Source organism: Acanthochromis polyacanthus, chromosome 16, assembly GCF_021347895.1.
Source record: "Acanthochromis polyacanthus isolate Apoly-LR-REF ecotype Palm Island chromosome 16, KAUST_Apoly_ChrSc, whole genome shotgun sequence".
In the NCBI taxonomy this organism is placed as follows: domain Eukaryota; kingdom Metazoa; phylum Chordata; class Actinopteri; family Pomacentridae; genus Acanthochromis; species Acanthochromis polyacanthus.
Window position 1 is genome coordinate 5,173,955 of NC_067128.1, and position 22,169 is coordinate 5,196,123.

At 39.8% G+C, this 22,169-nt stretch overlaps 2 protein-coding genes across 2 annotated transcripts; one reads left to right on the plus strand and one right to left on the minus strand.

Annotated features, from left to right (window-relative positions):
* Positions 1-651: 651 nt before the first annotated feature.
* Positions 652-4,887, plus strand: LOC127537694 (putative nuclease HARBI1). Its single transcript, XM_051960683.1, has 4 exons — positions 652-3,094; positions 3,168-3,283; positions 3,472-3,583; positions 3,684-4,887. Exons 1-4 carry the CDS (start codon positions 2,653-2,655, stop codon positions 4,058-4,060), a joined length of 1,047 nt encoding a protein of 348 aa, XP_051816643.1. The 5' UTR covers positions 652-2,652; the 3' UTR covers positions 4,061-4,887.
* A 7,219-nt stretch (positions 4,888-12,106) lies between these two features.
* On the minus strand, positions 12,107-19,026 carry LOC110961649 (solute carrier family 23 member 1-like). The gene is made up of 12 exons (XM_022209347.2): positions 18,979-19,026; positions 18,195-18,332; positions 17,384-17,541; positions 16,610-16,769; positions 16,247-16,428; positions 15,888-16,008; positions 15,622-15,778; positions 14,108-14,361; positions 13,770-13,934; positions 13,575-13,683; positions 13,329-13,424; positions 12,107-13,046 (listed from the first exon to the last, which is right to left on the minus strand). Exons 1-12 carry the CDS (start codon positions 19,024-19,026, stop codon positions 12,793-12,795), a joined length of 1,842 nt encoding a protein of 613 aa, XP_022065039.1. The 3' UTR covers positions 12,107-12,792.
* Positions 19,027-22,169: the final 3,143 nt, after the last annotated feature.

A 22,169-nucleotide genomic window follows, 5' to 3' on the forward strand; every position in this document is an offset into this window, starting at 1 on the left:
TAATGCAAGTTTACCAAATAAGCCAAACTTATTTCAGTTAGTCTGACTTTCTTGGAGTTTATTTCTGTTCAATAAAGCAAAATACTTCAAGCTTAGTTACTTGGGTGACTTGTGTTAACAAACTAAACTGGTTAGTTTGTTATTTACTTATTTGTTAACCTTTAGGCTGAGTCTGAGCTCCTGCTTAACTTGAGTTCTGACACCGAAACGGAAGAAAAACGGAAAACGGAAGAAAATATTTTACCACTGACATTCTGACATATTATATGACTGTAACTAGAACCACATTAGCCTTGACTGACTTGTTTGTTTCATTCAAATCAGCTGTTGGACTTTATCAAGTATTCTTTATGGAGAATGCACAGTCCTTCCAATCATGCATACAAACAGACATATCTTTGCTCTAATTGAACTTTAACATCTACAGAAACAGTAACTAACTTTGACTGTCTGTTGCAATATTTTTCCAATCAACTTTAATGATCAGATAAATTTAATATTTGCAGTAATGCCTGTTCTAAAAAAACAATATCTGCATTAAAATTAAAAAAAAAATGCAAACTTAAAAATCATGATAGGCTACACAAATTTAATAAAAATGTAATTTTTTGAAATTATAGAATTTTGCTGAGTCGAACCAGAAATATCTTGAGTAGGTTTCAGATTATTTGCCCTGTTTTGTTTTCGTTTAACATAGCACTTTTATTCTGAAACTCGGTGTTGTGCTGTGTTTTTTCCCGCCAACTTAACGGAGCCGGTTCAGACCGCCCTGCTCCGGATCTGCCGTTTGCCACTGATGCTGCATTCATGGACCTGAAAAACATTGAGTTACTGGCTAAAAGCACATGCTCATCGCTACAACAAACAACAAACTGAAAAACTTAGGTAAACATTTATGAAGTAGGATTTTTCTCAGGTATCTCAGTGTGGTGCCGCAGTTAAAAGCGTTGGACTAACTGTTTAGTTCCAGACACCAAAGATTTTAACAATCTTTTACTGTAGTGCACTTATTCTGTATGACTTACAGAGTTCTGAAGCAAAATAGTCCAAAAATAAACCAAAATGCTTTAATCAGTACGTGCATTTGGATTTTACTCACCACGAAGCAGACACTAAATGTTTTTACTAAGAAAGTTTTCATCGTGATGTCAGCGGTGTAGGAGTTTACGAGCAGCGCCGAACGCCACGTCGGCAAACTTGTTTATGTTTTGCGGCAGACAGCAGCTAAACCGACAAAGTTAGCGAAGAAAAAAAGCGCATATTGAAGACGGTGACAGAGCATGGAAACAAGAGGAGAATAAACGCGGACTTACCGTCAGCAGAAATCGATGAAGCGGCTGATTTTTGACGATAGTTTGACTGTTTTTTTAGGTTAAGTCGGCAGTTCAGCGTTAAATAGGAGAAGTGATGGACAGGACGTCAGCAGCGGTGCTTCCTAGACCAGACCGGTATTCCACGAAGCAGGCTTAGGTCTAAGCCTGGCTTATTTCGGTCAGCTTCGCTAACTTTAGTGAGAGTTTTGTTCCACCAACAAGGCTTAGGGCTAGCCAGGCTTGGTAACAAGCCCCATGTCAGAGAAGGTTCTGACGAGCTTCAGAAAGAAGCCTGTGAACCGCATGTTACACATTAAATTCATCTTGATCTGTAATCAATGATGTTCTTGTTCGGTGACATACATTGAGACCTTTCTTAAATAACGCCGGAATAGCCGTGAATCAAACTATATCATATTACACTACACATTTTGTCACAGTACGCAACTGTGGCTCAGTGGTTAGAGCGTAGTTAAGTAGATTAAATGTGGTTTTACTTTTCATTGCGCTGTGGGTTCGAATCCACCAGCGGTAAATACTTGGAAATATCTGATTTTCTTTCTTCTTCTTTCACCCTCAAAGTGCAGTCAACATGTAACAGGAATAGGCACAGATTGTCTTAAAATAAGCAGGACACAACAGCCAGTTTTCCATAAAGAATACCTTCCTTTTACCAGCAGTCCAATCTGAGGATGATGATAATCCAAAGGTGATGCCAAATGATGAGATAACTATTTTGTGTACAAGTTCATTTGTGTCTTCTCCCTTATTTAAATGTAGGGCACAGTAGCACTATCATCTCTAATAAAAATGACATCTCCTCTATAGGCCTACATGTTTTTTTTCTGCTTTTTTATTCAAAGTTTGAGTGTTTGATGAAACATCTCCACATGAAGTTGCCCCTTTTTTCCAAAGTACTCCTACTTTGGTTTTAGGTGTTACCTATGTTGCTGCTTTATTCATCTATGGTGGATATATATTTGTCAAATCAAGAACATGAATTAGGCCTACCAGAGTAAAAAGTGAAAACCACCATCACATTACACAAAACCAGGCTATGTTGGAGCCTCTTTCTCTCACACACACACACACACACACACACACATATATATATATATATGAGAATGCATATATTTGTTTATACACACAAAAAAATGTCTTCAATGGGTTTTGAAAAGCTTTATTTCATCAAGATTGATCTGCTCTGGGCCACAGTAGTGTGACAAACTTCAGGGTGAGGAAAAAAAAGTCATCAACCACTGCAGAAATTCAATCAGTGTTGATTAGACACAGGTCTATATAAGCACGGTATTCTTGAACCACAACCTTTTCCACAACCATGGCATGCCCTTTCATTGATGAGGAACCTGTGGATGTTGGTGCTGCTATAATACATAGGGCTTTCAATCTGCCGGCGCCCAGACATTTCCGGGACCGGACAAATCCCCTGGCCTTTCCTGAAGAGTACCTGTGGGAGAGATATAGATTTAGTAGGCCGGGAATTGTGTATTTGTGCACACTGTTGGAGCCCCACATTGTGAGGCCAACCCGCCGGAGCAGAGCCCTGACTACTGTGCAGTCGGTCTGCATTGGCCTGCGTTTTTTTGCCAGTGGGTCTTTTTTGTACAGTGTGGGTGATGCAGAGGCTCTGTCAAAAGCAACAGTATGTCGCGAAATCAGACGCGTATATGTAACTCTAAAAACGTACCTCAACAGGTTTGTAACCTTCCCTGGCCATCTGGAGCCGCAGCGCATCAAGGAAGAGTTTTATTCAATTGCAGGTATGTGATGATCCTCAGGTGTAACTTTGCCTGCCGGGTGATGTTTCTGTATGAAGTTGTGACTCTTCTTCAGGCTTTCCTAATGTTCTTGGGGCCATAGACTGCACACATATCTGCATTCGGGCCCCATCTGGACCTGCAGAGGCAGACTTTGTAAATCAAAAATCTTTTCACAGTATAAATGTACAGGTAAGTCACATTGCACCAGCGTAACAGCATATAAGGCAATGAAACATGGACACAGATGAGAAATGTACAAGTGTAGATGCTTTTGTACCTCAAGATGAACATGTTGCATGTCATTTCATCTCAATGAGCCATTCTTAATACCCTTTCAAGTAAAGTTCCTCACTGATGATTACCCTCCATGCTGGCAGATGATCTGCGATGGACGATGCCTGATAACCAACATTGAGGCCAAATGGCCAGGGTCTGTCCATGATGAAAGAATATGGAGAGCGTCATCACTTTCGCATAGGTTTGCACAAGGCAAGACAAACTTATGTTAAGCAGTTCTACTTTCCAAGTAATTAATATTGCATGTCATAGACTTAATCATTTGTTAGAAAACTGTATGTTTGTTCTGCAGGTGATTTCAACGGCATTCTTCTTGGGGACAGAGGTTATCCATGCCTGCCGTTTCTTCTCACCCCTTACATGGATCCTGCTACAGATCCACAGAGGGCGTTCAACCGTGCCCATGCAAGAACCAGGGCACGAGTAGAGATGCTATTTGGACTCATGAAATCCAGATTTCAGTGCTTGAAAGTCCTGAGAGTGGCTCCTGACAGGGCCTGTGACATAATTGTTGCTTGTGCAGTTTTACACAATATTGCAACAATTCGTAGTGAGAGAGTGCCACATGTGTTGGATGAGGAGGGGTGGGATGACATCATTGCAGAGCCACAGGAACCTGTTGATGGACAGAGAATGAGGGACCTTTACACAGCCACTTATTTTAGTTAAACTATTTAACATGCATTCACTTTTGAATGTCTCCCTATTTTCTACCTTTATTTCCCCCCCCCCATCACCCCCATTTTTGACACCAGAACAATCTACAGTAGTGAGGTGGGTCACCTGGCCACGTGGTGCAAGGACAACAATCTCCACCTGAACGTGGAAAAGACAAGTAGATTGTTGTGGACTTCAGGAGAGAGCACGCCCAGCATGCTCAACTATCTATCAACGGTGCTGTTGTGGAGAGAGTGAGCGGCAATAAGTTCCTGGGTGTGCATATCTGAGGACCTTGCCTGGAACATCAACTTTACATCATGGCCAAAAAAAGCTCAACAGTGGCTCTACTTCCTCCGCAAACTGAGAAGAGCGAGAGCCCCGACCCCCATCATGACCACCTTCTAAAGAGGCACCATTGAGAGCATCCTGACCAACTGCATCACCGTGTCCTGCTGCAAGACCCTGCAGTGCATAGTGCGAGCAGCTGAGAAGATCATTGGTGTCTCTCTCTCTCCTCCCTCTCCTCAATCTACAACACCAATTTATTTATTACTGTTATCTCTATATACATACATTTACAAATTTTTTTCAGTTCATAGTCAATTCTATTTTTATTCTGTTCATAATACATTTTTTTTCTATTCTATTTATTACTTTAGAAATTAGGCTATGACATTTTTTATACTGTAGTTTAGTTTCTTTACTCTTGTTTTTAATATTGCCTTTTGCACCGTGGGTCCAAGAGGACTGAAATGTCATCTGTGCTGTATGTCAAGCATGTACAGCATATTTGACAATAAATCTGACTTTGACTCTGAATTGGAGAACAACGATAACTTCGAGTCACAGTGATTTTAATTTTTTATTAGTCCCAGCTGTGAAGGAAAGACAATCTAACATTTAAAATAATGTAATTGTAAAAATGGGTTTCTTGTGTTCTTACATCTTTCTCTAGTTTCCTTATTTCCAGCTTGAGCTTCTTTATTTTGAGATTTTTTTATGGTTTGGTCAAGCTGCTGATTTTCCATTTTGAGGAGAAGGTGCCTTTTATACATGGCACGAATGTCCTGTAAACGACCGTGTATTTGAGTACTAGTCACATGGTTGATAGATCAAATTTATTACAACTTCATTTCTTGGAGGGAGTGGTTCGTGTGGGATTCTGGTCACACCCTGCAGCAATGGGAATTGGTTATACATAATATAGAGAAATCAGGTACATTCATTAAAAGTAACATTTTGTCTTACTTCTGGTAAGTCCTGAATTGATATGGTGTCCTCCTTGTCATCAAAAGGCCTGGATGGACCCTCACCCTACAGACAAATGTACATTGTGGTTGTTGTATCATTTATGGAAGAAGACTTTTGAATTAGAATTTGCCTCACATACTCACAGGTGGTTCAGGAAGGCTCTGTGTCCTGACTGCAGGGGGGGGTCGACCAAGGAAATTATGTCCCAGCATACTGAAAGACAATAACCAAGTGTTAGTGATACCAAACATACCACCAGCTTCGGAGGATGATTTTCTCTACATACCTTGCACCAGTACCTCCTGGGAGCTGCAAAGGGGGGGGGTCCTCAGAGGATGTCCCCCCTCTATTCCCTCCACCAGAGGCCGCTCTTTATGTGTGCTGAGCACTGTCTCCTCTGCTGGGGTGAGGCTCTCTGGTGGAGGACCCCCACCTGTGGCGGTGGCTTTTTTTCTGGTAGCTGCAATTACACACAGGCTATTAGCAGCTCTGGTGCTATATTGACAAACATGGGTCTAGCGTGGCTAGGCTATATTAAATAGACAACCACTGCAGTTGTGGGTTATCCCTAATCAGTGTCAAAAACTTGCCCTCTGAAAATTAAATTTTCAGACGTGTGCGTGTGTACGCTCAGACTAAGTGCTTCATTAAAAAGAAAATAAACACTTACGCATTTAAACGGTCGGCAATGCTTTGCCAGGCAGCGTCTCGAGCTTTATTTATCGCAACCGTGTTGCCTTTTCTTGTGATAATCTCCCTGTAGTCCTCGTACAACTCCGTGAGAAGTTTCTGCTCTGTTTTTAGACATAATGTCATCATTTCGACGATCGACATGTCGGGGCTTTTTATCTCCCCCGGACGCGCGCTCAGCCGCAGCTTGGATCAGCCTGGCTTCAATAAGCGTCTCTGAAAAACAGCTGAGCCTCGTTCGTGGAACTACTTGCAGCTGAGATTAAAGTTGCCGCTTATTCAAGCCACGCTTACCGGCGTAAGCCCAGCCTGTTTTAGCCAGCTTCGTGGAATACCCCCCAGGGGTGTCAAACTCAGTTCCTGGAGGGCAACTATCCTGCATGTTTTAGATGTTTCCCTCTTCCAACACACCTGATTCAAATAATCAGCTTATCATCAAGCTCAGCAGAAGCCTGATAACGAGCCTGATCATTTGAATCAGCTGTGTTGGAAGAGGGAAACATCTAAAACTAGACTGTTGATCATAAACTAAACACACAATAAACACAGTCACTGTAAAACAAAACAAAACAGACAAACTGAATGTTAAAGAAAACTGAAATACTGTAACTTTCAGAGACTGTAAAAAAGCAGTGTAAGTAATAAATAAACCAATAAATAAAATACATTGAAATAAATAGGCTTTTAGCGGATTTATATATTGTTAAAACCGTGTAATTTTATGGTCACACTTTGTGAAAGAACAAATTACCACTTGCAAAAATACAGACTTTTGGTGTGGATATTATGTACAGTTTTTTGCCCCCTTTTTTACATTTAGCAATGAAATTAATACTTTTTTTGTCATTTTATTTGATCTGTAAAGTAACAGTTGCATTCTGAAACCTTAATAGGCATAATTTTCTTCCAAATCACGGCAGATATCTGTACAATAATATTAACAGCTGATTTAACTACAATTTTCAAAGTTTAATTTTAAGGCAAAATGTAATAGAATGAATTACAATTTGTACAAATACAGATTTTTTAACGTCCAGGCCTCTTTCATGAGTTTATTTTTTAAAATAATTCTGTTGACCCATGGTTCAAAAACAATGTCTGATTTTTACTGGTTTATTTTCATAGAATTTTTTATTTATTATTAATTTTGTCGGATTCAGATTATTTCTTTGACCACTGTGGGTTTTTCTTTCATTAACCGAGATGTAGCAACAATTTTGTCCACATGTGTATATTTTGACAAAACAGGAACATTCAGTAAAAACAGTAAATTGTAAAAACTACAAAGTCATGGTTAAAAACATGACAAACTCTTGCACAATTCACACAAGTTTAAAATCTCTTTTACTTATCATTATTTATGACAATTCTGTCCTTCTATTTTCAGGAATACTTTTTATCAAGTTTTGTTGTTATTGCACATCCTTGAAGAGCAGTGGTTTTGCATTTCACCACTCATACTGTACGAGCACATGACAAATAAATACAGTATATTCTGCTCTTTAAGTCAAGTCAAGTCTCCTTTATGTATAGAGCACACCTTATTAAAGCAAAATAAACAGATTCTACTGAAATCTTTGAACAACTTACTGTTATTTCACAGATTTTTCCTGTTCTGGTAAAGTACACATAGTAATAAATAAAACTGCAGAAAAAGCAATATTTAACCTTAAAATAATAAAGCACAACTGTGAATAGTGTCCACATCAGTAATCTTAATCTTTCACAAACTACAAATTGTTCTTTTAAATTTAATGGTTAAATTGCATAATTTGTTTTATTGTATTTAAATTGGAAAAATTCTAATTATTTTACAGATGTTTGCTATTATTTGAACGAAAAATATCTATCATTAAGTTTGCAGAATTACAGATTTTTTCTGTGTTTTAAGTGTTCTAGCTGTACTTGTATAAAATATTGGGTTGTTTAACCAGTAACAAAATTACATATCTTATTATCTCAATGTATTTTAGGGGCAAAACTCTTACTTTGTAAAGTAATAACTGGGGCTTCCAGATAAATCTAGTGAAGTAAACAGGACAATATCTACCTCTGACATGTCAGGGTTGTAGTGTAGTGTTGTGATAAAATATCTAAATTTGTACTTAAGCACAGTAATTCAGTAAATGTACTTCATTACATCCCACCACTGGTTACTGGTTTATATAAAGTGTCTTTGCTGAGATCGACTGAGTGATTTAGTTTCACTTTCAGCTCTCATTTAAATATGTTAGTCTTTAAACAAATTGGTGACACTGTCTTTAAAAGAGATTTGGAAATCAGGTCATATTAGGCAGTTTCTAATTACATGTGAGTTGTACCATGAACATATTAACTATGAATCTTGGTGAACAACCTTAAAATTAAAATCTGGCCTTTAGCGCCCTCCAGTGTTCACATGGCAATAACACGCCATGCTGTAGTGGGAAAAAGTGGCAGTCTAAATTACGTCACTTCTCTGGAAATTAAGTTGTCAGGATTGAATATTTCTCAAAAGTGCAATCCTCAATCACTGCCACATTTACACGGAAACAAAATAGAGTGTTTTTGATGAATCTGGGATTACATAGCCCCCACTCTTCAGACTGCAGAGTAAAATAAGAGTTTTCATTTAGAATAAACTGCTCCTTAGAGCAGTCTGTCTGTCTGCGTTAATGAACACTGTTGGGACTCCGCTGATACGAGGCTACAGCTGAGATGATTAGCAGTCTGACCTGAGAAAATGCTGAAAATCTTCTGCTCTGGGTGTGTCACCCACGAAACGTTTGGGGAGCTGAGAGGTCTCGTATGAGCTCTGATGCTCTTCTAGCACTGGATCAGTGGTAAAAAGTGGTTTGAGTTGGTAGGAGAGAGCGAGGCTTGATGAAAGCATCAAGGAAACAGAGAGAAATCGTAATGAGAGAAGAGAGACTGCAGCATGATGAATATTTCAGGTTATTTCTCGGCACCCAGCAGGGCTCTCATTATGAATCACTTTTACCAGTTACTGCTGGCTCTGCCTATTCATTTACTGCAAACATGCTCTGTCATCGGTTAATTGTGAAGCAAACATCTTGATACCTCCATGGTTAGGATTCACGCAATTACCTTCAAGCAGTAACTCATGAATAATAATGTCACTCCTCTGCTCTGTTTCTCTCTTAATTAAAGTATTATCAGAATAACAATGTGACCAATACACAAATGGAAGGAGCTGCTATTTTTTGTTGAAGGTCAAACATTGTGGTTAAGGTTAGAGCTGCCCCCAAACTACAGTTGATTTTTTCAACACATATTGGAACTTCAACCAAAGATCACATCATCACTTTTATATTTTTCATCATGAAAAAGAAATGCTAAAACTAGGAATGTCCAATATTGGCTGCTTTTTTTTTTTTTTTTTGCCAATAACCGATATGCCGATAGTGTCCAACTCTCAATTTCCAATTCCAATATCAACCTATACCGTTATATGTGGGCTATTTCACTCATTTTAGGTAACATCACATATCTCCTGTCGAGGAATTAACACATCATGCCTACTTTTATTGTGTTGCCCCATTGGATGCATTCTAAAATGCAGCAAGGCTTTCTAAATGTAAACAGTGTCTGTGCAAAATAAGAAAACTACTTCTACTTAAATTATGGAAGAAATGCCTTTTTTTTAAAGTTGTCTCAAACAACGCTTCACACTATCTCTCTCAGGAGCAGACCTTTATTGTAGTAATGTACCAGTGTTGTAGTCACATGTTGTTGCAGTTTCCTCACACTGACCACACCAGCATTCCAAGAAAAAAACGTGTAAAAATGATTTCCTCAATGAAACAAGAGGGAGGAAATACAGTGCATCCTTCAAATGAATGTAGTTTTACTCTTGGTGGGGTGAAATATTTCTTTCTCCCCGAGTAAACAGGAAGCAATTGCCTTCAGGGCATCTTTAAACTTTGGTTAAAATATACAGAATATTTTTTCCCCTGTGGTGCATAAATAAATCCAGCACATACTGAAAAATAGCAGTTATAATGGAAGTCGAAATCATTACTGTGCATACACATGCCGATTACAGTTTTGAAATAAGAATCTGTCATAGGAATAAATGTGAGTGCCATAAATAAGATCAGCTGAAGCATATTTACTCTTGTGAGCTTTCACTGCATATTTCTTATTTACCCTGTTTGTGTTTGAATAAATAAATAAGTAGTGCAATCGCCCGCAGTGTGGTTCCATCTACTGAGGGTGAATCCAGAGTCATTTTTCCTCCTTGTATCTGCTCCCTTAACTCCATTTGCGGTGATATTTACGTCAAAAAAGATAAACTTGGCATCTGAGATTTGATCTTTTAGGATCTTACAATCTATCTCACAAAGTGCTTCAAAGTCGGGAGATAATAGGATGCTTATTTCAGAGAGACAAAATAAAGGCAATTCCTCCAGGCAGAAGTGTCAGACAGGGGGAAAAAAGAGGGTAACTTTGAAGCCTTCCCTGATGAGCGGGAATTGCTGAGTTATCTGTATCATTTGAAATGTAGATCTCTGCCCCAGCGTTACATAAACCTCCACTGTGAATTACTGCGCAAAACCACTTTTCCAGAACACTGCCCTCCAAAATGTAATATCCTGTAATGTCCTCTCATCGAGCTACATCCAGACAATCAAAGAAAATGGGGATTTTTAAAGTGCAAATTATGCTCAGTGTGGCCGGTCGGCTATTGTCCAGGAGCTCAGAATGGGCCTCGGGGAACAAAGCTGATGGCTCCACAGATCAAAGCATTACACCGTATAACACCTGCCTGTCAAAGGTGGTTAGACAGAGGAAATGAATACGGGGGAGAAAGAGATGACAGCAGTGGTAGGCAGAGAAGAAAGATGGAGAAGATTGGTTATCTGTTTGTTTTTGCAAAAGGAAACACAATAAGAGCTGGAGGCCTGCTGCCGCCGGTTTTTAAGCAGCTGCCCGGATCAGCGTGGAGATAGAGCTGTGTGATAATAAATTTATCCACAGGCTAAATTTAATTTCCTTTGAAAGGGGAGAAGGAAGAGCACATTATTCTAGTTTTTCGTCTGTGTGCGCGACTGCCTGTTAGTTATTAGAAGAATTCTGAGTAATGGTTGAACATGGGAACACTTTCATTGTTCAGTACTTCTCTTTTAATTGGTGCTGGCAGATTGTGAAAGCTCACCTTCAGACATTTGATTTCTCTTCATGTAGACGGCCTCAAATAGTAGGAATTTTTTTTACACTTTAGGATTAAACCCAAGTTGGTAGTTTAGCTCCATGTAGGACAATAAGATCAATTCAATTACTGTAGTTTTGTTGTTTAAAATTAACATATTTATATTTAAAATCAAACAAAAATAGACAATGACCATATTTCCAATCTGTATTGATGTACCTTTTGTAAAATATGTTAAATAATCCCCTAAAAACAATCTGTGCTTTCCAAAGGCTGATATGTAACTCCACACAGTTGCTTTCACACCTTTTCTTTAAGTTTGGACCTTTGCAAGAGTTTTGGCTGTCATTTCAATTTTAAGATATATTGTTGCACCTGTTAAATATTAACACAATTAAAGCTGGGGTGTTTACAAGGTTTGTACTTGTTGAGCTCAAGCACACCACCTTACCTTGAACGCAATTCAAGCAGCACAAAACTGCTCCATACTGCAGAAGTAATAATTTTTTCATAATTCATCTACAGATGTTTCACACACACTGGCTGTCGAAGAATCAAACCCGCATGACGGGTGGTCCACTATACTAACAAGGACTGCACGAGCCACTTTTTTCTGTCGTCTCAAGCGAGTGTTAGCAGTTTCACACACACAGTTTCAGTTTTGACAAAGACTATTTGGAGATGCAGCGATGGACAGGTGGTGCTTGTTGATAAAACACACAAAGAAACAATTGGATGGAACATCACAATGAATACTGAGACTCTGCAGGTGCCACTTGGACTATGTGTGTACAGATTGTCAATTAATGAAGTTAGAGTAATCCTAAGTGCTTCAGCAGAAAGTACCTGGTTCCTTAGGTTTGTTATGTATGAAACCATGGAGGTCTGGAGCTCAGTGGTATACTGGAGTTTCAATGAGAAAATGCTCAGCCATGGTGTTTACTGCTATTTTATTCATGCTCTGTCATTTAACATCAAAAACACATCATATGGACATATTAACAAAGTAAAATAACATTTTATTTACCCGATTGGGTCTTCCACAGCAACTCACAATAAGTTAAATGTCCCTTAGTTCAAAAATAAAAATGGACTCCTTTCGATGACAGTGCTTGTTAGGAGAAACAGTAGTGTGACCCTAGACTTGTGTTTAAATGATAGATGAGACAACTGTGACATCACCTGTTGGTTTGTGGACTTCTGTTCGGAAGCCTCGAGTTTGGAATTTGGTTGGGTGCATACATATAGAAATATGATAGCGCCCTATCTATTACAAGATGGCTCTGCCCTAAACATACCCTGATTTATTATAGATTTTCCTTTAAATGGGACAGTAAGTTACAAAATTTAAAACATTTTTATTGAAACCAATGACTAAGACTGTTAACATATTAAGATTTTCTTTTACTGAGGTGAAAAAAAAAGGATAACATTCTCATAGACTTTTATACAATCTGACTTCTTTTTGCAACTGGAGGAGTCGCCCCCTGCTGGCTCTTAGACAGAAAGCAGGTTAAAGTCACTTCTGCATTTGCTTCACTCACACTTTAGGCTGCATCCAACTTTTTTGTACACAGTCCTTAAGTGTGACTTAAAATAAGAAGCAATTAGGACATTTCATTTTATGACACAACCTGTAGTTCAGACCTTATAGAGAAACTTGACTGATGACGATTGGAGAGTTATCCTCGCTCTTCTGATTCTGTGACACGATACTGTCCTCAGACTGACTTTTATGATCCTCCCGTGGACAGAAAGGAATGTAACGAACCCAAGACTGAGATCGAAGGTAGGAAGTTATACCAAACGGAAGGTTATATACCTCCTCAGTTCCCAAGTTGCTGCCTGAGTCTTCAAGTTGTAGTTTCTCCAAGGCTAAGAGGCCACGCTCAAGTCTAGTCCCTGAATGACATTAGAAAAGCAATTAGCTTACATTCACAGAAAAGCTGATTCACAAAATAATCAAGTGTTGGCAGTTAAACAACACAACAGAAACAGGTTTCATGTCCAAGAATCTACATGGAACTGGAGCTGTTATGTGCACTGAATGGACCATACCATTTCCTTGGAAAGCACAGGTGTTGCTAATATTATTAACAGTGATTAATGTGACTAATTACACCTGTGCCTTTTGTTATGACACGTTACAATGTGATTCAGATTCAGTCTTCCACGTCAGCTTACCAGGAACTGTATTATCTAGGAAGAAGCCCAGAAGCCCTCCTACAAACATATGGGTGGTCAACAATGTGGTCAACACTTGGTCCACTTCCTTGACTCCTGACACCAAGGACACAAGAGAAAAATGTCAGTGCAGTGTAACAAAACAATATGACTGATAGTAATGACTTTCTGTTGTAATGAACTGAAATTTAAGTTACACAAGGATAGTAGGCTAAAGATATTGCCTTTCTTTTGTGTTAATGCTACCTGTTTCGAGATAACCGGGATTCTTTGTGATCCAGTTTGGAACGACAAGTGCAGAAAACACGGAGAAACCGAAAATGAAGACATTCCGAGACGAATTCATGTCCGTGTACTGTCAAACACAATAACCACAAAGGCCTCTATTAGCAAAGCAGCATTTGTAAACAATGACAGAAAAAAAATAAGACTGCTATTTACCTGCAGATTAGAAATTCCAGCAGCAGATATAACTCCGAACATGATTAGGAACATCCCTCCGACCACAGGGGTGGGGATGGTTGTGAAGATGGCTCCAATTTTGCCCAACATCCCCATCAAAATCATAATAAGTCCTGTTAGGAGAATCACCGTCCGGCTACCCACCTGTTGCCATACAAACACCATGTCACATATGCACATATACTGTTCAGGAAATTTTCAATCATAACTTGTGCATCGTATAAAAATAACATCAACCCCATACACAAATGACCTTTGACGACATGTTTCTTCTTTTGAAGGATAGATAGATGTTAGGGAGTATGTACATATCTTACTTTGGTGATATCGAGTGCTGCTATATTCTCGCTAAAAGAAGTAGTTCCATTTCCTGTTCCAAAGGCCCCCGCCAGCAAAGATCCGATCCCTTCCACACCGATGCCCCGGTTGATGGCGTGCTTGGGTGGACGAGGCGCCCCCGAGAGCCGGGCACATGTGTAGTAGTCGCCCACAGACTCTATCATGGAACATATTACCCCAGCCAAAATGCCAAACACGCCTGCCAGGCTTACAGTCGGCATCCCCCACTGACCTGAAAGAGGAAGAAACAGATATTTCAGCAGTGGTGGAATATAAGAAAATCAGATTTAGTCAGGTACAAATTCAGCGTACTTGCGTTATACTCAACACCTTTACTCCACTACATCTCAGATGAAAAATTTGGACTTTCTACTCCATTACATTTGTCTGACATCTGTAGTTGTTACCTCCGCCAGGAGGTTATGTAATCACCGGAGTTTGTTTTTACCTCCACCAGGAGGTTATGTAATCACCGGAGTTTGTTTGTCTGTCCATCTGTGTGTGTGTGTGTGTGTGTGTCTGTTTGTCTGTTAACAGCATAACTCAAAAAGTCATGCACGGATTTTCACAAAATTTTTACAGGATATCCGGAAGAGCAAGAGTAACAATCGATTAGATTTTGGAGGTGATCCGGATCACCGTCTGGATCCAGGATTTTTTTGAAGGTCGAATGACAATTGAGAGATGGCCGCCAGGCCTAATCGATTGTTACTCTAGCTCTTCCGGACATCCTGTAAAAATTTGGTGAAAATCCGTCCATATCTTTTTGAGTTATGCTGTTAACAGACAAACAGACACACACACACACAGACGGACAGACAGACAAACAGACAAACGGCATGGCGGAGGTATGCGCTCTCCGAGTGCTTTTCTAGTTTTTCATATGGTACGCTACTGTTCAAAAGTTTGGGGTCACTTAGAAATGTCTTAATTTTTTTTAAACTTTTTTTTCAATGAAGATAACAGTCAATCAGAAATACAGTCTAGATATTGTTAATGTGGTAAATTTTTAATGGAATATCTCCATCGGGGTAGAGAGGAACATTCCCAGCAACCATCACTCCTGTGTTCTAATGCTATATTTTGTTAGCTAATGGTGTTAAAAGGCTCATTGATGATTACAAAACCCTTGTGTAATTATGTTAGCGCATGAATAAAAGTGTGAGTTTTCATGGAAAACATGAAATTGCCTGGGCGACCCCAAACTTTTGAACGATATACACATATATACAGTAGTAGTAGTGTATGTGTGTGTGTGTGTGTGTGTGTGTGTGTGTGTGTGTGTGTAGTATATATAAATCACATATTCAAACGTGAAGTCCAGTATTTTCACAGTGTGATATTGTTGCTTAACCGAAACCCACCTTTGGATTAATAGCAAAAAAATTATGAATGGATGATACGCCTAGAAACTTTATTTAATAAAATAAAGCATCTAAATACATCTTTCACCAGTACCTTTCAGGAGTGTGTAGTTGTTTTGGGAACTTACCGGGATAAGGGAATATGAACCAAGAAGCCTCACTCAGGGCATCTCCCTTCACATCAGTACGGGCCAGGTAGCCGTATTGGGCTGAATCAGATGGCAGGACATCATAGATGGTGAGGAGGTAGCAGATTAACCATGGAATAGAAATGCCTAGCAGGATCTAATAGTAAGAGTGTCAGCATTTACAGGTCAGATCATATTGAAAATCGAGCTTTTGAAAAGTATATTGGCAGTATTTTAGGTAAGTGATGCATAGCCAGGGAACATACAGGCACTGTCTGGAATAGGTAGAATTTTGAAGTGTGCAGTTTCTTGGTTTTGCTGTATGCCGGAACAGGGATTGGTACACGACGAAGGTACTGAGAGAACAGAATGATCAGTGCCATGGTCCTGTGTGTATGACAAGAATAGCAGAATGAAATGCAAATGAGAGACTCCTTTCGAATTTGAAGCACACAGCTGATGAGACCATAGTGAGTGAAGTTACAGCTTGATTGTCATGTCTCAATTCTGAGCCTTGGCTACAGACTACAGCTTTGCAAGGCAAAATTTATTGAACTTTTAGACTGTGACCTCTTGAAATGGAAGGTCGGTGCTGCTGCTTCCCTTCAGAGTGGTTGCTACTTACGAAGCAGAGATGGCCCAGTAGCTGCCGACCTTCTCTCCGGCTGAGTCGTACAGTGACAGGCCTATGAGAGAGACTGTGGGGGCGATAGTTAAAGGGCCGATGAAGCGCATGAGGAAGCCAATGAGGCCGGAGAAACCAACCAGGACCTGCAGGACGGAGGCCACCATGATCGAGCCCTGCAGCTGTGGACATGAACACAGCAGCATCAGCATTGCCACTCTTCTTTTGTCTGAGTGATAGACTGTAGCAATGAATATGACTGGTTGCTCCCCTGAGCGGAAGCCACATGTGCTCACTGAATTAAGCATGAGCTCCACAGAAGTTGTTGTTTTTTGGATTGCTTATATTGCAGTGTTCGCTCACTGTTCTTATGCGGGTCTGCCACACTTCTATGAAGACAGGGGAGGAGGTATTGACCAGAGTGGAGTTCTGGGTCCAAGCTGGGCACTTGAACTCTGGCATGGACAGCAGGGCCATGGCAGGGGTCAACAAGGAAAACGTACCTCCCTGTAAGATGGGAAGCCTACGTGTAGGAAGATGAGATCGAACTTTATTAAGCTTGTGTCTGATATTGCTCAGAAAATGACTTCACACAATATAACAACAAATCCATCCATCCATTATCTATACACCGCTTAATCCTCATTTGGGTTGCGAGGTGGCTAGAGCTCATCCCAGCCAACTGAGGGCAAAGACACCCCGGACAGGTCACCAGTCTATCAGAGGGCTACGTATACAGACAAACAATCACACTCACATTCACACCTATGGACAATTTAGAGTAACCAATTAACCTGAGCATGTTTTTGGACTGTGGGAGGAAGCCGAATTACCTGGAGAAAACCCACACATGCAAAGGGAGAAACACAAATATCATATTTGTATTCAGCACACACACATAACAGGAAGCTAGCAAGCCATAAGCAGATATTCACTGAATTTGACAGAAACTGTAACTTAGAATTGCAAACTGTACATTTAAGATTGTAGTAACAAGTGCAACACTTTTCAACTCGTCAAAATTCTGCCTCACTTAAGTCTAACTTTGTGTGTGAACAGAATTTTAACACAACTATCTGTCCAATCTTTCAGTAAAGGATGTTGAGGAGTGAAGTGAACTCGCAGCAACATTCTCACCGGACGCCGAAGGTGACCTGCAGGATGGTGCACAGGCCAGAGACGAAGAAAATGGTGTTGATGAGGCGACTCTGAGTCAGGCTATCGTGCTGCAGACACAACCCCTCAGAAAGAATAAGAGGGATGGAGATGATTCCACCAAACGCTGTCAGGTAATGCTGTGGTGGAGAGAAACAGCCATGAGAATGATAAAGTTATAGTACTGACTATACTGCTGCCTTTGTGACACTTAATAACAACATACACTACCATTCAAAAGTTTGGGGTCACCCAGGCAATTTCATGTTTTCCATGAAAACTCACACTTTTATTCATATGCTAACATAACTGCACAAGGGTTTTCTAATCATCAATGATCCTTTCAACATGATTAGCTAATGCTGTGTAGCATTAGAACACAGGAGTGATGGTTGCTGGAAATGTTCCTCTGTACCCCTATGGAGATACTTCTTTATAAACCAGCCATTGCCAGCTAGAATAGTCATTTACCACATTAACAATGTTATGACTGATTAATTTAGTGTTATCTTCATTGAAAAAAAAAGATTTTCTTTCAAAATGAGGACATTTCTAAGTGACCCCAAACGTTTGAATGGTAGTGTAGGCCAGCAATACATGCACGGGGCAAGAAGAGATTGTACTGCAAATTACTGACAACTACAATATGCACAGTATGCAATTCTGGAATGACAACAACATAATAAAAGCTTTAACATATGGCTTTTATTGGCCCAAATGCAATGTAATTACACATGTGATGAGGAAACTTACTAGGCATTCATATAGAAACATCATATATGATCACACCTACCTGAAAAGCCAGGAAAATACAAAAGTACCACGGTGGGACATCAGTCACACAATAGGTTGGTTTATTTCTGTTGTTCTCTGCTGCTACACAACTGCTCCCAGAAGTCTTACTCGCCTTTTCTTTGACTGGCTCATCCATCTGCAGCATCACATAAAAAAATATGTGGATTCAAAACCACAGACAAACAAACAGACAGAGTAGGTATAGGAGGAGAAAGAGTCATCTTCAATGCAATGAAAAAGTGCTCAGCTATCATCAAGTTCACTTCGCTAACAGTTTCTTTAAAAATAAGCAACAAAAACTCATCTGAAGACATTTCTATGTCATGACTGACTTTCAGTTGAATTTTATGGCTAGTAAACACTCACAGTTCACGTTCACTGAATTACTGACAACATTTTACATTTCAATTGCACTTTCAGGTAGTCTGGGATCTCTGCTGTCTTTGGTTGCAAATGTAGGATTGCATGAAGCAAATAAAACAATGTCTTGTACAGTGCATGCCCTGTGTGAGAGCTGTGGGAACTTGGAGGAAAATTCTTCAAAAGTTGCACAACTGTCATCCTAAATTACTCCCACTGTGTGTTTTATCAGGCAATTATACTCCGCATATTTAGCCCAATAAATCAGAACAAAGTGAAGTGTATTTCTTACTATTTAACACAATATAAAGTCAAAATTATGTGTGTTCTCTGAATACTTACAGCCTCCCTATTGATGCTGGCTGCAATTACAAAGAACTCTTACAGATGCCAGCTTTGCATGAAGAAGTTGTTGTACTCACCTCAAAAGCAAGATTGTCAACCTCACCGCTTCCCGTCTCTGCAGCCATGACCGCTCAAGTTCAGGTTCTTCTGACGGGAGTAGAACTAAAATCTAAAGACAGCCGGACAAACAGGCAGCTTAAACAGGCAGGACTCGAAGGAGAGTGTTGGGGACGGGAAACTATTCACTTATTATGTGAGTTATAAAAGTATTTATTGCACTGGGAACACAAGGTGATGCCATCTATGTGGGACCTGAACTTCAGACTCATGAGGTTATCACACATTATGTTTAAAGTATTTTATGATCGCTGATAAGATGTCACAAAGAAAGGAATTTCTTTAACAGCAATAGATGACTGGATTGATTGGTTTGGTATTTAATTTTCTTAATGTGTGAAAACATTCACTAACCAGCCACCTAGTATATTCTACTCCTTCACAGGTGCCAGTGTAACAAGATGGTCATTGTTATTCACTTCACGTGTCGGTGGTTGTGGTGTTGTGGTGAATCAGAGGGCTAAAGTTTACACCAGATAACATTAGGTAAGAGCGGAAAGGTGTGATTATTTATAGTTTGGTTTAATTATTTCCTGTCTTGGTATGTAATAATCCATGTCCTTGTGTGTTTCTCGTAGTTTTACTTCCTTTCTTGTCACTATTTCCCTCCTCTTTTATTGGCCTCATTGATTTCACCTATGTCTTGTCTTAATTCTTTCCCTGTCTTTTAGCAGAGAGGTTAAGTGACTTTTGACTTCAAGTCATGATGCAAAGGTCGCCTTTGGTATGGAAGTAACTTAGGGCCATAGAAATAAATTTATTCTAAGACACAAGTGAGATCACCTTTTGGATACTTTAGAGGCCTATATCTTTGCTTCTGTTATAGCTATAATAACAAACTTGGTGTCAAAGTGTAGATTTTTTGGGTCAAGGAATCCACTAAAATATGCTCCAAGACCAAAAAAACAGAATAACATTCTCCTTACCATGAGAATTGAAGGTAAAATATCCTATTTCTAAAAACAAAACAAAACAAAAATGCATGCCAAATGCAGAGTCGATTCACAACTCAATAATAATTTCATAAACAACAACTTAAAGTTTTGAATATGTGTAGTATGGACACAGAGAAACTAAGTAGTGAAACAACAGGTTCATAGTTACAGCCATGGAAAAAATTATTAGACCAATTTCTTATTCATTTAAATGCCTGGTACCACTAAAGGTATATTACCTGAAGAATACAATGAACACGACCAAAAATGCAGCTGATTCTGTAGTAACTTTATGTCCTATTTGACAAGCTTGAGCTTCATTGTATTCCCAATATATATAAGAGGTCATTTCATGTCATCAGCAGCACTGCACATGCAAAGGTCTAGACTGGTTTCCTGCTTGCATTCAAGATGTAGCACAACTCAGAAGTTGTCAGCTCTCACATAACGCCTAAAACAAGAGAATTATGTGAAGCCACAAAGGCAGCCATCTGGGCACTGCTGGAAACTGACATGAGTGAGAGACAGGTTGCGACAAAACTGAAGATCTCCCAGACAGCTGTTCACTACACCAAGAAAAAACAAACCCAACATGGTACTACCAAACTGCTAGCTAGTCGTGGCAGGAAACATCTTTCTACCCCACAAGATGACCATGCACTCATCTGTTCCTCTGTCAGGAATCTTTGTCAGACATCCAGGGACCCCAAAAATGAGTGAACACTGTGGAGAAATGTGACTTGTTTAGAGATAATGCTGACAGCTTCATTTGGTCATGGTTTGCATGCAGAACGTCCTAGCAATCAGCTGATGGGACAAAACTGGGATAATTGTTAGATAAAGGATGTTAAGCCTTCAAAGGAAGAGAATGTAAGGAGTGATTAATCTGTTAAGGCAGCTGCAGCAATATGCCCTGGGAAATTATCACATGAAAACACACTCCAGTCTCCAGTTTTATAGCAGAGAGGATCTTAAAAACTGCAGGACAGCAACAGGGTCAATTGTAGTGCTTCCCCTTGTGACTTGTATATGTGTACCTGAGGCGTATTCAATGTCAGGTCACAGTAACCCAGCCTCACTTGCTCTCCAGAGCTAATGTCAGTACAGTCCATCAAGAGGCACCTGTTCCCACTGAGATGAATTAATGACACTGATAGAAACAGTGTGAAACCCGGTCAAAGTGACCCACCACCTCTCTGCTGGAAAGCGGAGAAGAACAGACTGAAATCTGAGCTCACAAGCAAGCACTTCTTTATGTTCATAATATTACTAATATGTACCAGTTTGCTTGCAAAGTGCAGTTGGGCTCTGCTCTTAAGAGGCATTTAAATACTAAGTGACACTATTTGCAGGACACCAAAACCTAATGTCATCAGCTGCAATGTTGTGAAGCCGATGACACGGCACAGATTTCATAAAGCAAACTGTGTCCCCATTTTATTTTTTTTACCGCAACGCTTCATCCATCCCAGCAAACACACATGATCCAGCTCTGTATGATGTTTCATTATTTACAGAATGACAGCTGTGTGACAGTGATGCAGCCACTTTTCCTGCACACTCCAGTTAGCAGTGCTGTGACTAAGATACGCGTTCGGACTCATTCATGCTAATCTGCACATGAATTTACACGGCAATGCAGAGTCATTTTGACACATTCTGACAGGAAAAAGGTAGGATGCAGAGATGAAAAGCAGCAAAGAACATTCTGTGAGCAGACTTCACAGCACATCGATGTGGCAACAAGCTGTAGCTCTTAAGAAAGCCTGAAGGAACACATAAAGTCTGCACGACTTCTCGGAGGCTCTTTGTAGCAACACGTCACCGCACGATAGCAGAAGAGGCATTATTTCATTGGTGTGTCAAATATTTAGATCATATTTTGTTTCATAACCTGCTGGAAGCATATTTTAACTAGAAAAGCACTCGGAGAGCGCATACCTCCGCCATGCCGTGTGTCTGTTTGTTTGTCTGTCCGTCTGTGTGTGTGTGTGTGTGTGTGTGTGTGTCTGTCTGTTAACAGCATAACTCAAAAAGTCATGGACGGATTTTCACCAAATTTTTACAGGATGTCCGGAAGAGCAAGAGTAACAATCGATTACTCCGGATCACCGTCCTGGATCCAGACGGTGATTCGGATCACCTCCAAAATCTAATCGATTCTTACTCTTGCTCTTCCGGACATCCTGTAAAAATTTGGTGAAAATCCGTCCATG